The sequence below is a fragment of the Triplophysa dalaica genome, chromosome 1 (assembly GCF_015846415.1).
Source record: "Triplophysa dalaica isolate WHDGS20190420 chromosome 1, ASM1584641v1, whole genome shotgun sequence".
In the NCBI taxonomy this organism is placed as follows: domain Eukaryota; kingdom Metazoa; phylum Chordata; class Actinopteri; order Cypriniformes; family Nemacheilidae; genus Triplophysa; species Triplophysa dalaica.
In genome coordinates this window covers 22,405,594-22,422,416 of record NC_079542.1, presented here as the reverse complement: position 1 = coordinate 22,422,416, position 16,823 = coordinate 22,405,594, and the positions used below count along the sequence as shown (strand labels likewise).

The following is a 16,823-nucleotide window of genomic DNA, read 5'->3' as shown; positions in this document are numbered from 1 at the left end:
CTGTTTTCTAATCACATAGAAGAATCTGTGAGACGCATGCTGTATTTAACTTGACTGGAATTCCTCTCGGCCTGGATTTGAGGCCCCGGAGTGGCCGGTCAGCCCTTTCTTCCCCTAATACGGAGTTGCTCTGTTGTTATTTCACAGCAGAGTAAATCACATATAATGCATCTGCAGTGTAGGACATGAAAGTCTGGCTTGGTCACGGAGCTGTCTGCAAGTCTAAAGAGAGGAGATCTTTGATTTAAACACAGTGCCCTCCTCCCCCAAGATGGGAATAGTGAAATACGCTTTTGAAATACAACAGAAAACCCTCGACTCTAAGCAGGCCCACTTAAGCTAAGCATGTGCTTTTTTGTGTCCGAATTGCAGATTCCAGGAGGACATTCAATGAAATAGTGGACGAAAGTTGGAGCTTTTTTTGTTCAGCTGCTTTTTCTAGAATACCCAATTACATTTTTGTAAAACATGGATGTGGACGTGAGATGATCACACATGCAGCCAAGATATGTTTTTTTGTCTCCAAAATGTTTGACTCAGATGCTTCTAGAATTAGTTACTCTTTATGGATTAACTTTTAAAATGTCCAAATTAAATATTTTTCCATCCACAACCATGGGCCGCTTTTTAAGTCCACTTCTGATGTGAAAGTGTCTTAATTAAATATATGTATTACATATATATAACATATATTTATGTTTTATTTGAATTTATGTTTTTATTAATATTTGAATAATATATTTTAGTATTCATTTGACTTATTTAATCAACACAAAAAAGAGATTTGTATTGAAATGCTGTTACACCCAAAAGGTCCCTCAGTTGTGCGTGTGCACTAGTTGATTTTTTTCAGGCTGAATATTGAATTTGACAATAGGCAGGCATGAAGGTTTTTATAAAACACCACTTTTTCCTTATTTGCTCTTCCCCCCACTGCTAGGTGACTGGCTTGTTTTTTAGGCCTCGTTCTGCCTCATTTTACCCCCCTCTGCCTTTTCTCTAGACCCTGGCAGTGGTCCTGCTGTTAGTATAGAGATACCAGGTAAGAGACCGTCCTGCTGATGGGGGATATTGCCTCTTTTGTCCCAATAACTACTTCCCCTAAATCCCCTCTTAACATGTTCCGGACCGGGGAGAGTAATGGAGGAAATGGTACATTTAAAGTGATTTTCTTGCTGGTTACGGGATCAGAAGAAAGCCGAAGTTGATGTAAATGAAAACGTTCCATCCGTGGTTGCTGGAGCACCGGGAGTACAACATGTTCACGGTTGAAAATGAAGGATTTCATCTATATTTGACCCATCCGAACCACTTTGCACTTACAGTTCGGTCTCTTATCGGCGCACATTTACGGCATATTATGTAAAGCGTTCTACTGTAGCTCGCCCTCTATTGCAAATATATTTAAAGCAAGCTGCTTGCATTAATCGAGTGTCTGAGGTGAGGGAGCATGGCCCTGTTAGCTTGCTATTGTGGATGTTAGTCACTGATTCCTCGTTGCCGTCATTTGATTTCAGAGACACAGCGCTGTTATATAAAGGATTGATTAAATCAGTTTGAACAAATTTAAAATAACTTCTTAATTCTTCTCTGCATTAAATGCTAATAACATACTTTATTGGCGAATGCAAGGATGACGTTGTGTAATGTGTATCTTAAGGCAATGAGGCTTTGCATCGTGGAATGGAGATAGTACAACATTGCTGGACCTGGATGTTATTTTTGGAGCATCGGTTCAAGCTCTTATTTCATGTAGTGTGTGTGTTGTGTCCATTGGCTTGTAGTGCTGTAGTCAGTTTGAGACGGTGTGTTCATTGGAGGGAAGCTAGAGTCACTGTCATGGTCGATGGATTGGCTTCCCCAGCACAAGCTTTAAACACCCCACTTAACTCTTTGGAAATATTTAGCACTGTTTTCATTTTAAGAAGTAAATACTTCATTTGTGGAGTGAGGAATATGACTAAAGGTTCATTGCACAGAGAGATCTGGCACTCATTTTTGTGAGCTCCTCTCATGGTCCTCATGGGGTTTAATGGGCATTAGCTTTTTGTGTAGTAATTTGCCAAGTAATTTCTTTCTTTCTTTCTTTCTTTCTTTCTTTCTTTCTTTCCTCCTTACTTCATCACTTCCTTACTTCCTTCTTTTCTTTCTTTCTTTCTTTCTTTCTTTCTTTCTACCTTTCATTCTTTCCTCCTTACTTCATCACTTCTTTTCTTCCTTCTTTCATTTCTTTCTTTCTTTCTTTCTTTTTTTCCTCCTTACTTTTCCTTACTTCCTTACTTCCTTATTTCCTTTCTTTCTTTCTTTCTTTCTTTCTTTCTTTCCTCCTTACTTCATCACTTCTTTTCTTCCTTCTTTCCTTTCTTTCTTTCTTTCTTTCTTTTTTTTCCTCCGTACTTCCTCACTTCCTTACTTCCTTATTTCCTTTCTTTCTTTCATTCTTTCTTCTTTCTTCTTTCTTTCTTTCTTTCTTTCTTTCTTTCTTTCCTCCTTACTTCCTCCCTTCCTTACTTCCTTACTTCCTTACTTCCTTACTTCCTTTCTTTCTTTCTTTCTTTCTTTCTTTCTTTCTTTCTTTCTTTCTTTCTTTCTTTCTTATCAAGAGACGGAAAACTGGGCTGTATGTGATAGAAAGCCACAGCGGTAATTGCGGACACAGTGAACGAGTAATAAAACTGTTGGGTGACTAATAAAACAGGCTGGTGCTGATTGGAATTTTCTTTAATGAATTCATGATCACCCAATTAGAAAAGGGAGTGAAGACCTGCTCTCATGCTTAATTCTGAGCCCCCTCGCAGCAACAACGGCCTGTCACGACCGTTTTTGTTGCAGGTCAGGGTTTATTGCATTGGTTTAATTATTTTTAATATCACAGTCTTATTATTCCCCATCAAAGTTTTTTTTTTTGACAAATGATTAGCTTAAATAAGGTATGAATATGAAATCGCACCGTTTTCTTCTTCACGGCCAGGCTGCTTTCATCATTTTTCTCAATTAGCATCAAATTATAATTTCAAATTTTATTTGTATTTTTTACCCCTGCAATTAAAATAGCCCCCTATTTATTAAAGCACAACAGGAATTAGTCAACCGTTGTATAGCTCGCAAAGAGAAAAGCGTTTATAGTAGTACCACCCCTGTCAGGGGTTGACTCCTAAGAGAGTGTATGAAAGTCTCTGCCGAACGAGAAAAATTTATGTGCACATAATACACACTGTGTAGGTGTGTGTGTGTGGTGGTGTGAACACACAGGCAGGCCTGAGGCACGGTCCTTTGAGAACAAGGAATAGACTGTCAGCTCCGAGGTGACAACAGCTTTCCATTCACACAGGGGTCAGACCTCCTGTCTCTTTTCTCCTATTGTCACCATCGGCTTCGAGGTTCATCCATTGGCGACCAAAGATCTTGCAGTTTATTCTATTAACAAACCCTCCCACGCAGGCTTTTACTTGGGCTGTGCGATTGACGTGGCTCTCTGCCCGTGTGGCAGAGTTTGGTGGTCTCTGGATCTATTAGATGTGACCTCAAACCTCTGTGTCCTTGTTTAATTGGTGATGCTGAAGGCGGTTAATTGTATAAATCTGCTGTTAATGAGATTCCCGCTTAGAATAATGTGGATAAAAGGACATAATTGAGATTAGTGTGGCTCTCTCTCTTCTTTGGTCACGTGAAGGAAATGTAGCAGTATGCATCTGGCTGGATATGGTTAATCTGGGTGTGTCTGTGTTTTGGTGCGTGTCTGTTTGTTTGCGTTTTCTTGGCGTTTCTTGAGGACCTCAGAAGACCTTCTAGAACTAGCCGAGTGTGTAACTAAATAAATCATTAGTGCTCGGCAGTGTAATAGAGCCAGTGAGAGGAATTAGAGAAAACAAGTGCTTTGTATGAAAGCCATTTATTAGTAGAATCAAACAGTGCAGGGACAGATTAATGAGGTATTAGAGAAGTGGACTCTAAACATTGTCTAGGATTGAGTCCCTCAGGGAGAGAGGAGAGTAACTAGAGGCCATACAGCATTACAACTGTTTAACTTCATCTGCCGGGCCTCTGACTGGCTGCCAGCACTGCATCTTTACTCATCTGACAACCATTCTCTTTCTTTCTCCAAACCCAACACTCATGACATTTTCTCTTTGTTTTGTTGCAGGTAATTTTCATGAATTCAAAATCAACACACCAGTAATTTTTGGGAGCTGGGGATAAAGTCTTTCTGTTTACGTAAGTACAGTCTACACTTTGTTTCGTATAACATGTGTTCTGTGTGAGTGCCGAGTGAACATCCGTGCACGTGCGAGAGAATGTTTTTTGTCTCATGAAACCGCTCTACATCCTCTTTAACACAGTAAAGGTGGTCTGTCACAAATGAATGTGTTTTTCAGTCTCACTTTTCCAGAAATGAGTTTCCTTAAAAAACAGTTGAACAGCCTCGAATGACTTCAATGACACACTTCCCCTATAGTGTTTCGCGCTCTCCCTTCAAATCAATGGCATCTCGTATATTCCTGACATTTGTTTAAAAAGCTAAATATGAACTAATAAAAGCAGATAAAAATGATGATTGTATGTCTTGTAATTTAGTTTTGGCAAAAAGTTTCGCCTGTTAGCACCTACCGCTGCTTTCCACTCAAACACAGACACACTTTCATCGGTGCGTACAGAGTAAATCTATTCTCAATGCTAATACCAAGTATGTTATTGGTACTTTCTGGATGCCAGTCGGCCTCAATAAGAGCATTCAGAGCAATGAAGAAAGAACCCCTTTAAAGAAACACAGACAGGGTCTTAGTAAACACTCAATATACAGCTGCAGTTTTCTGCCACAATATGTCTTAAATGTGAGTTTTCTCTTTCCGCCGTAGTAATAAAGATCATATCTGGCAAATCTGTTACTCCTGGTAATGTTGAGCAAACAAGCTTCGTGAAAGTTAAGTTCGTATTAATCTTTTTTCAAATGTCACTTGGATATGAGATGCAGGACAGAGTTATATTAACGTGCAGAAAGCCCCTCTGTTGGCCCTGCATAATTAGGCCAGTGAGAATGGCATATTCTAGCTCAAAGTTCAAGGCCACGTGACTTTATCCCTGTGATTTCAAGTCAAACATCGTCTTCATCTCGGATCAATACGCCCTATTACGGCACTTATATTTTAGCTGCGGTTGTAGTGCGTGTCGCCGGCGTGTTAAGTCCGCGCTGAATGGCTGTTGGAGGAAAGCGAGGCAGATCAGTGAGGTTCTCTCAGCTGAGATGAATGGGCAAAGAACAAAGGGGCCAGGAGTTATCACAACTTTTGTCTGCCTGGCTTGTCACTCTATCTGAAAATTCCCATCACACCGAAATAGGCTGTGACGGGAGCCGCCGAGAAGGAAGATATGATATTATTGGAAAATTGTCACTGACAAAATTTGATACCGCTCGTTTTTATGGCTCTTTTTTTTGCTTAGTGGGTGAGTTGATTTTTTTAAGGTTCTGTGTTCTGCGAGTAGATTTATGTATGGCTAGGACTTGGTTTGTGCACTGGAGTTCCGTGGGTGGTTTCTGTTAAGGTAGTCTTACCATTTAGTATGAGGTTACATGTTCAACGAAAGTTGTGTACAAGTGCCGCCACGGAACAGCTGCGGCCTGTCCCGATCTGTGTCCTGCGAACACAGATATTAACATTGATATGTCACAGGGTCGGTCTCTATTTAGGGAATGAAACGCTGATTGTTAAGCTGAATGAAGGTGAATGGAGCACTTGAGTTAGAACAGTAAACATAAGGCCTATGTGCTGGCCCCGCTCCAACACTGAGGGTAACAGTGTAAGCCTTGTACTGTACATCAGATTGGTTTTGTGTCAGTGTTTACGAGCGTGTCTGTGTGTGTTCATGTGGGTGAAAATTTAGGGCAGAGCCCTTTTTCTAATACATTTGTATATAACAGAAATTAAAACTTTTAATCTAAAAACTGTTTATTACTCTCAAAACATACAGCCATGGAAAATTTAAGAGGCCATTTTAAAATGATTATAGGTAAAATTATATATTTTTTGTTATTCTGTGAACTACTTTCAATCTTTCTACCAAACTTCAAATAAAATTATTGTTTCTTTTTGCATTTATTTGCAGAAAATGATAACTTGAGAAACAGGTCACAAAAGAATGCTATTTTCCAGACCAAGTTCATATTCACTTTTAAGTAATGCAACTGTAATATTTGTACATGTATTTAAGAAAAGTTCAATATTTGTATGTGATAACCTTGATTGTTATCACAGTTTTTATGTGTCTTGTCATGCTCTCGGATGACACTCCTGAGGTTTGATTTTTTAGAAATTCAACAGAAACTTGACTAGAATGGCCACAATTTATCTAAAAATGCTGTGAAAATTGGAATGGTCTCTTATTTTTTTTGGTGGCTGTATTTCAGTAGTTTAATTTAATTTGCAGTTATACACAAAATGACCAAACTTTTAAAAATAAAGACCGAGAGAGAGAGAGAGAGAGAAAGAGAGAGAGAGATGTTATGTTATAGCTTAATGATTAGCTTATATGATTAAAAATCACCATCTAAAAGGCCTGGTGTCGTTTACCAGCAGTCGTATTCATTTCACACCGATTAAGTACTAAGACAAGATCCCGACGCGCATGGCATTCTTCCTCAAACGCACCGACACTCACCAGATCTACGAGACCTAACAGTCATTAATCAAAATTCCTTTGTAACTTTAATCTGCATGTTTAATTAATCACAAAATGAGGCAGTTAATAATTTGGGCCAGCGCGTTGCTTGCACGCGCCTGCCGTTTAATCGCTCTTGTGCGAAGTCATTTGGAAACACCTGAGGATGAAACGACGGCATCTGTTTGAACAAGCAGAATACACTCTTTATCAATGCGTGCCATTCATCTAATAAAGCTGCCGGAGCCTTCCTTCATTTCGCATTTAGTCCATCTCACTGCTGATGTCTCTGCGGGGCCCGCGGCTCCAGGAATCATTTTCTGTAAAAAAATTAAATAAACAGCCCTCCTGGCCCCCTAATGAAAATGAATAACCTTTGAGTGGTTATTTTCCCATCAATTAACAGGCTCTCCCCAGCTCCAGTTTTTCACCGGCCCTCTGTGTGATTGTTGTCATACAGTCTGTTCAATAGGGGTTGGCATTTTAATTTCATCAGGCCTGTCGAAAATTGTGCGACTTCTCTCCAGCACGCCCGATGGAATGTTAAATTTCATCACTGTGAATTAAGAATTAGATTTAATTGTTGGAAATTAAATTATTGTCATGAAAGGAGGTTCTAAGGTCTTAACATCTGCGATGTATTTAGGGCACAGGATGCATTTGTTTTATTATTAGTTGTAATGAGGTTTCTGGTGAGTGATGCCAGCCCGCAGCATGTACAGGTGTCACCTCAGTTTTCTATATGAAATAGCCGAGCTATACTTTGAGCCGGTTTAATCTAAAAGACCAGATATGAATGCAAGAACATCTGGAGCAGGTTGGTGTATTAAGTGACCCAAAAAAATAACAATTCTGTCATCCTTTACTCTCCCTTTTGAAATTTCAAACCTTTATGACTTTCTTTATTCCACAGAACACAAAAGTAGATATTTTAAAGAAGGTTAGTAACTGAACAGCACTAGCCCCCATGTGAATGGGGGCCAGTTAAAAACATTCTTCAAAATATCTTATTTTGTGTTCTGCGGAAGAAAGAAAAATCAGACTGGTTACTGGAGTAAATGATGACAGAATCTTATTTTTGGATGAAATATTACTTTGTAGAGCTGCAGAGAATTGTGTTCTTTGATTGTGATTGAAATGTCACATTAAATTGAAAATGTATAAATATATGAGTAAAAATTTTCAAATCTACACTGTAAAATGATTACATTAGTTCTTCTAATGGTCTATGTCTATGATAACATATCTTTTAATCATTATCGCTTCGAGGTCAACACTATTAAATGAACCAATCGGGTCATATGGGTTAAGCTGACAAAAAGGTTGGGAACCTTTGAAGATGATAATAAATGTCATGCTCCAGATCAATCACCACGCTTACCCGATCTGACATCCTAACAGCAACGTCATGACCGGAGCAGTGGCCTCCATCAAAGTTTATTCAATAAATTATCCTTTTGATGGCTTGATATGCTTCATACAATTTTGTAGAGAATGATACATAATAAAGACATGGCAGTGCTTCATCTCAAGGTGAAGACCGCTCCCAAACTTAAAAGGAAAAAGGTGTTTCTACTGTGCGCTCTACACTATATGGCCACAGGAACATGCTGTAATCCGGCTTCCACAGCTGCAGAGACTAATGCATAACTAAAAGTCCTGTTGAATGAATTAATGATTCCAACCATGAACTTTTCTCCCCAAATGCCATGAATCCTCTGGAGTTGATAATGTGCCCTGACCCAGGGGTGTGAAATCCTTGTTATGTTGAGAGTTGCCAGTTAATTGATTTGCAAATTATTTAAAGTTTGTGAGGCCCTAGGGAACGCTTGGTTCTAATGATGCCAATTCCCAAAGAGTTTCTTTCTGTGTATTCCACTGACTCGACTGAACGATTGTAATGAGCTAATACAAGCCAGGAAAGATTTACAATGCATTTTTCACATTACCTCAAAGGAGAAATGTAGAGGTTTCATAATTTATTTGCACAGAATCCCTGAATTGTAAAAATCAATTGAATTCAAGATAGTAAAAGTGGGTGTCCCAGAAAATAGTAACATTTAAAATATACACACATGTACAAATTTTCAAACAATATATCTTTATTAATTTTAACATCCTTACAAAATCATTTAAAATTCAACTACATTTGCAACACAAATAACTGTCATAAAAAATACATCATGAAAAATAAATCACAGTTTTTAGCATACATCTATCATTCCTCTCACTAAAAATCGTATTATTTTGTAATTATCAGCCACCTGCATAAAGCTTATAATAAATATATATATATTATATAAATATATCTTGGTCAAAACAACTCAACAAAGTTTTCCAATGTTAGTAGAAACGTAAAGATTGTATTTTTTGCATTTTATAACAGTTTCAAACCTTTTGTGACTTTAGTAACAGGTGTTTGTGTATGAATTTAGCGGCTCTCTGCTCCATTTAATTTGGTAGATTCACCTACACGGGTGTCCTGCTCACCTGCTTCACCTCGATTCACTCCAATTTTTACGCCTGACTGTCTGACAATTCAGCCAAATTTATGGAGATTGTGTTGTCTCTTTAAACAACCTCGCCGTCCTGAAGGAAAACATATAATGGCCTCAACATAATCTGACGTTTAAATTACAGTGAAGAATGACTCTGAAGTAGTTTAACATTGGTAGGCTTTAACTCTGTTCTGTCTCCTTCAACTAGCCCTGACGTCAAATCAAAACCCGAAGTGACGAGTATAAAAACATCTGCCGAAACAAAGCAACATCCTCCTTAATTGATTTCTTGCGCAGATGTAAGTTAAGCGAGACCTCACCTTTCTGTGGGGCTTGTAAGTTTGTAAGCACACGGTAATGTGTCCATTAGGGAGGCAGATGCTCAGCTGGTTGAGTTGTAGAGGAAAGGTGCGCGCCGTCTAACCCACTAAGTGGCTGTTTCTCTTTGCTAATATAAAGGAGACCCTGAGCCCTCATTAGCAAGCGCTGTCATTCATACACAGAGTGTCGGCCTGATTTAAATAAAATGAAATGAAGATAGTTCTTTCTGGTCCCCTGGCTTCACTCATTGCCATAAACATATGCTCTGTGCCCCGCTTCTTTCCATCTTATTTATGACTTTAATTTGTTGTGTGGGCTGCGCTAGAAATCAAATTTAATACAATCCTCCCAGGGACCCTGTCATATAATAACATGGTAATTTCTGTGTATCCTTTTGAAAAATGAGGAAATTAATTCTTCCTGACATGTTCTAATTATTCCAGTGTGAACGGGCAAATCCAGTCTCTCTCTCTCTCTCTCTCTCTCTCTCTGTTAAGTGTCAGAGGCAGGCGCACAGCCTCGACGGGCATCTAGGTGCTGATGCTGACCAGCAGTGCGTTTAATTTCAAACATGAGCAGACACCTTTCAACACACCTTCCTAATGTTGGGTTGCTTCACACAAATTAATTCACCACTCATCATGCGACGCATGGTGGGGGGATAAACGTTTGGGACGCCGTTGCAAAGTGTATTTAGTTAGTATTTTTTGGGTGCTGGGGGGAGTATGGGTAGGGTTAAAAGCACCTCTCTATGTCATATCTTCTTTTGTAATGTCTTCTTTTGTAGTGTGTGTGTGTGCTTGTGTGACACCAGGATACCCATGAGACTTGCGGATTTATGGACGAAGGAGGGATTTTTTTTCTCTCCCCAACGTTACCAGCACTGTCAAAACCTTTTCACACCTTCCGTGGCTCAGATGAGAGGGGATAAAATGTTAATTTAATTAGACTTTCATCAGTTAGTTCACAAAATACACTGCATAAGCTTTGCTATGGCAACTGTTATAGAATTAGTTTCTTTTGTGAGCACGCCGTCTTCTGTAGTGCGTTTAAATGTACGAATGTGGTTGAATCGATTTATCAGTTTGTGTGTCTCCTCAGGGAACTGAACCCACGACCTCGGTGTTGTTAGCAGCATGCTCTTCCAGTTGAGCTCCATTCAATACTGTTGATATGGCAATACATATCAATATCATTGATATTTCTAAGCTACAATCCAATGTGACATATTCTGCGAATGACTCCGAGTTAAAAATTTAATGTGGTGTTTAATGTGAGAGTATTGAAAGCAAAGCTCCAGCGATTAAGCGGCCAAGGCTGAATATAAGTATGTGCATGACACAAAAGCCTAAAGTCCCCATTACATCCTCAATTAAACCTTCTCCATTGACATTCACCCCAGTACAGTGTGCTTTTATTGAACGCTTTGGTGCAGGCAGCAATGGAGATCACATGACACCACATGGGCTGTTATTATTGGCACATTTCATCATTTCATTTAACCCCTGTTTGCCATGCAAGAGGCCACGGGCATATCAGTTATTTCTAAACCTTATTTGTCCAGGAGCAACCGAATAAACGTGCAGATTTTTTTTTTCGCCATGCGTTCACTGCTAATACATGTCAGCAAGCAGCACTCAGAGAAAACAAATCCCTTTTTTTTTCTCTCTCTAATTATGAACAGTGTTTCAGGCCTTGTGACGGGAAAATGTAAACAAACAGAAATGCACTGAACCTTTAGGTTGGGTTAAACCCACAAAGGTCTAATTGTTTTGGTGTGTGACCCATATTTGCGTGTCTGTGCATTTGAGTGGGAGGGAGGGAAAAAGAGGACTTCCAAATTATGATGTCATGTGCCATAGAAAAGCTTTATGGTCATGATGATTCTGCCTCGGTTCTGGTGCAGAATGCGGCGTGCATTATCACTTCCCACACCCTTGAGGTTTAATCAGTGCCATCTTGACGTAGTCATCCTCTTCATGGAATAAATGATACACGTTTTGGGCACTTCAGTACTTGAGCAATTCTAATTTTGTAACCTCAAGATGTTTGTCATTAACGTCGGTTTGTGGCCTCACTCCGAAAGGTCTCATTCATAAAAATCAGCAAATAAAGATGTAGCCTGTCTTTCTTGTCGTCCCAAATAAAGTTCTCTGACTCTTTGCCCACCCCTTTCCTCACCGAGCAGATCAATGACGGATAAGTTCAGCCAAACAATCTCCAGGATCTCCCTCTCCGTGCCCGAGCCCACCCAGTGTCGGCGGCACTACATTTATCCAGCCAGTCAATTTGACTGAAAGTTTGAAATGTGTGCTGCGTTAGCGAGGGGGGTCGTACAGAAGCCGTGTTAATAGTGAGGGCTTGTTGTCCATATGGTTCTGTTTTAATAGAGCACATTTGTTGCAGATGGTGGGAGACTTCGCTCGGGCAGAAGCCGTTCTTGGCAGATCTTGGCCTCTTGGAGAAAAAGGCACTTGACTTTCAACGCTGATGTTGATCTTCGCTGTTTTTCATTCAACAATCCGTTGCCCTTGAAACACGGCCTGTTCTAAATTTAAGCCTCGTTTTGCTCAGTTTATTTATTTATTTTAGATAGGCTGAGACAATACAGCAAGGCACACTCACTTTTTCCTCAGCTTGGTCTTTACACCGCGCCTACAGTAAATCCCCACACACAGGGATTACAGTGGGGTTTTTCAGGCTGAGGTAATAGTGAGAAAGACTTTTTTTCAATTTCTTCAATTACTGTTCCCCATTGACTTACATTGGTTTTGTGTCCATGAAATAAAAGTCAATGGGGACCAGCGGTTTTCGGTTACCAACATTTTATTCTATTTCCGACATTTTCAAAATATGTTCTGAAGACGAAAGAAAATCATTTAGGTTTGAAATGACAAGAGGGTGTGTAAATAATGACACATTTTTCATTTGAGGGTGAACTTTGCCATTAAGCTGGCCTTAAAAATTGCCTTAAAAGCTAATGACTATAAAAAATTTAACTAATGAATAAATAAATAAACGAATAAATGAAAATGCAGTACATTTCAACCCTCAATTTTATCACCGTAATGCAAAAATAAATTCTTTGAAAGAACTTTTTTGAAAAGAACTTTTCTGTGGAGAAACACATGTTAAAATGATAGAAAATATTTATCCGCTGTTTTGTGTGGTGAAATGTGATCTCAACATGTTTTTGTGAGATTCACAGCGCACATGTAAAAACCATGATTCCCGTCTTCCACTTCAAACTTTTTTATATAATATTAGCCAGTTATTCTTTATTCAGTTATTCTGCTCTGTGTAGTAATAACGAAATGAATGTTTTATATGTATATTTCTCATTCCGCATCGGCATGTTTTATTAAAGCAGAATAAACAGATCTCGCATTCAAAGCACAATTAAATCAAACCTTTCTCTCTCTTAACCCTCCGTAAGAAACAGACGCTGTCAGCGCGCTTGTGTTTTTGCTGTCTTCTTGCTGCCCCACTAAAAAAGCACGAGCTGGTGAGAGAGCGTGAGAGAAGGGTGTGCAAGAGCGTGTGTTTTTTTAACACTCCCTCGGAATGGTGAGGAGACACGCTTGATTGCCTCTGTTGCGTTTTTACTGTTGTTTTCTCGCGTTGTCACTGCTGTGGCAGCACTGGGTATTATGCGAGCAGGGCGCCCGTGGCCGAAAACTCTCTCATCCCCCAGACACCTGACTGTGTGAAATGTCTCACTGGGTCTTATGGGTCCTCCGGCCCGCTAAGTGCTGGTCGGCCTAAAAGGCACTGTGTCCTTGGGGTTCTCTGATCTCACTGTTTCCATTCTGTCAGTGGCTTTGTCTGGTGCCGTCTAGAGAAGCGCAACTTGCCGCAGAAAGAGAGAGAGAGATGGGCCAAATTGCACTCATGTCACTGAAAGCGAAATCATTTAGGAGACTGGATGTCTTTTGACTCTGAGGTGTGTCTTATTTATGATGATGATGATGATGTGAGAGAGAGAGAGAGAGAGAGAGGGGGGGGTGTTGAAGCATGAGAGAAATCGCTAATTAGTTTCAGTACTTGAATTTTGCTTCTTCAGTATTGCATTTTTTAAGAAAAACAGCTCTGGAAACGCGGCGTCCTATAGTCGTCGCCACCGGAGGGACGACAAGTGAGATGAAGAGAAAGGATGGAAACCGAAGGGGAAGTTTGTTGCGTTACGAGTATTATTGTGATTGATGTATATCAGTGAGTGATTTGAGCTGTAGTTAGCAAAGCTGTAGTTATAATAAAGTCTTACCGCCTTAGACCACATTGTGTTCTTTAAATTTCCTTTTGCATAACAGTTTACTTAACAAGACATACACGCACTTCATCTTTACGAGACGTATATGAATGGCTTGTTAAGACCAAGAACAGAGACTAATGGAAAACCTTTGGATACAATTTCCAAACATGTGCTCCCGAATCTGCGGTGTTAGACTTTTAGGAGAAGCTCTGCGCGTGGTGATATCATGACCACATCCTCCCGCCTCCCCGTTGGGTGCGCGGCCCAACGTTGGCTCAGACGCAGCCCCTGTGGTCCAGCTCCTAGAAGCCGTTGTGGCTCCGCTACATATGGCTTACAGCTGGACCACCACACAAAGCTTTGGGAGGAGCAGCGCCCAGGACCCACTGTCATACTATAACATATCATCAGAAACGGGACTGTAAAACCATGTACGCTAATGACAAATGTCTGAAAAGCTATTAGTGGAGCTGTTCCGCCTTTGTTCTTCAGTTGGGTTTTGAAGATAAAAATGTTTGGGGACATTCGAAGATGTGTTGGTGGTTTTGTTTGTTTACTACCCTCTGTTACTGTTTTAAAGTTGCTATGCTGACTTGTGTTTGTTGAGTTACAATGGCTCTCTATGTATTTCTCCTGCCACAGAACCCAAATGCTGAACATGGAGGGCTTTCTGCGTAGCAGCTTTTTACTGAGGTTAGTTGCTTTAGTTTCTCTGTCGTTGCCGCAGGGGGTCCAGCGGGTTGAAATCATCTGTTCTTTCACAGCTTCGATATCACACCACCTATCATTAGCAAACTAGTGGGATGATGTGCCGTCTATCTTTATGTGTGTGTGTGTGTGTGCGTGCAAGTCTTAGACTGTAACTCCTTGACATGTTCTCACTGCCACCTCACAGATAATCAAACCCAAAGCATTCACCCCCTTCATGTACCCTGTGCTGCCAACCCCAGCCCCTGTCAGTCGGAGAATGTTAGAGGGGTTTCACCCCTCATACTGCATGCACATGTCTGTCACCTTCCCCGTCCCCTCCAGCCTCACCAGCTCGCTGATCGGTCAGGTCGGGGTGGGGCGGCGCTCGATATGTGATTCTCACCATTTCCTGTTTGTGTGTTTGTGTTATAATGGCAGTCAAAACGAGTAAGGATGCCATTAGCTCTCTCCCCCCTTCCTGTGATTCTAATTAAGAATTTGTGCAGTGTGTCTATGTTTCGCTGCACAGAGGAAGTAAATAACAGCAAGTGTGTTAGCCATTGGCTGTTCTCTCCGTGCAAAGCACCTTCTCCAGATTTGAATAGCTAGCAACCCTAATTAGTGATCTCTCATTAAAAGCAGCAGCAGAAGCATCTGCCTTTCAAAGTTGCTGTCAGCCAAACTTTACTAAAGCTAATGAATCCTCTTTGATTTCCTTTTCAAAAGGTCATTTATTTGATTAAATTAACAACATTTTTTATTCTCTTTCCAGCCTGTCAGAATCCATACAAATTGAGAATGCTATTCAGCGATGAATGAGACTTGATTTTTGGCCTTTTTTACTTCTAAGCTATTAATTTACTATGTATCTTGTAGCAAAATAATTAAAGAGGAAAGAAGCATTTTTTAAAAAGTCAGCATGAAATCAAAATGTACCCTGTTTACTTTTCTGTAATGCACATTCCTGGTTTTATTCTGCATGATTCATCGCTGCATGTTTTGCATGTTGTTACTATAAGAACCAAAAAATGTCTTTGCCATCTTTCATCAAATGTCATAACTTGCTTTGCTTCTGAAATAACTTTTCATTTTGGCCTATTTCACTTGTAGGCTTCAGGTATGGGGAAATAATGTTGCCAAAAAGTTATTTGAGCATTGTTTTAGTCTACTATATAGTTCTTGCTTAGCCTACAGGTAACAATTTAAAGGTCCAGTGTATGAATTTAGCGGCATCTAGCAGTGAGGCTTTGAATTGCAACCAACGGCTTTCTCCACCTCTCCCTTATGAAGCACTACGGTGGCTGGCACAGAACCAAAATGTTGTAACATTTTAATTTCTTTGCCGAAGGAGATAATGCATTTACGAAACACGCTCCGTGACCGTTAAGGGCAACTGTAGTAACAACATGGAGAATTCCATGTAAGGGGACCCATGGTGTATGTAGATAGAAATAGCTCATTCTAAGGTAATAAAAACATCATGTTAGGTCTTTATACACCTCTGAAGACATAGTTATGTATAAAGCATTTCTGTCAATAGATCCTCCTGTCAGGATATTTAAATTAACTTTACATGGTTATTTTAGTTTTAGGTTTTCATTCAAATGTACCTGCAGCTGATGAAATTGTTGGCAGACATGTGAACCACTTACATCGCCCTTGGCACCAAGATCTGGTAGAGCATGCAGGATGCTTTGATCCGCCCACCTTCCTCCCTTAATGGCGTAGAATGAAGGATTGTCCTTGACTGCGGCCAACTGTTGAAGAGGGATACCTGGCTTGTCGGGGGTAGAGAGATAGGACAGTCAATGGCATTTTATCACTTCCTAAATAATCTTTCAGATTTATTGGGATAAAAAATAATCACCTCACTTAATTCATTACAGACCTTACTGTATGTTTCATTCACATCATTACACTGGAATATAAATGCATGAGCACATGCTCGAAATCCTCTTCCTTTCGAATTAGAGACAGTAATATCACCTGTTTTTTAGAGCGATACAAATGATTGTCTTTTGATTTTCCTTGTTGCTTGAACATTGGTAGCAATGTATTGTTACAGTATAGAAAAATGAGCATTAACCAAGCAGCTATTTGGTGATTTTGTCTTGATAAAAAAAGGGGAAACAAAACTTTCCCTAAAGTGATGTGACCTGTTAACAAAAAGGTCTTTCTAGTAATTTTCCTCAGTGAGTCATATATTTTGTGTTGGACCTCAGACTGTTATTTCCCCTGCAATGTATATTCAAATGCACTAGTATTTATTTTAGTCATTTTACAGCACATGTTATTGTATATATGTACATATTTAGTCAGTTACTTGTTAATTTTCTATTTTTGATTTATTATTAATCTTAATCTTAATCAGAAGCAGAATTAATTTGTTGAGTTGCATAATGGACAAT

General features: G+C 39.7%; 1 protein-coding gene across 13 annotated transcripts in view; it reads left to right on the top strand.

Annotated features, from left to right (window-relative positions):
- Positions 1-16,823, top strand: part of sox6 (SRY-box transcription factor 6) — a 146,828-nt gene that overhangs the window by 16,589 nt on the left and 113,416 nt on the right. For 11 of the 13 annotated variants that reach the window (XM_056745239.1, XM_056745206.1, XM_056745270.1 and 8 more), the window contains 2 exons: positions 4,145-4,215; positions 14,368-14,418. In XM_056745239.1, the coding sequence (XP_056601217.1) occupies positions 14,375-14,418 (44 nt within the window). In that variant the 5' untranslated portion in view covers positions 4,145-4,215; positions 14,368-14,374. The remainder of the gene's footprint in view (positions 1-4,144; positions 4,216-14,367; positions 14,419-16,823) is intronic. The other 2 variants (XM_056745289.1, XM_056745280.1) reach the window with 1 other exon arrangement.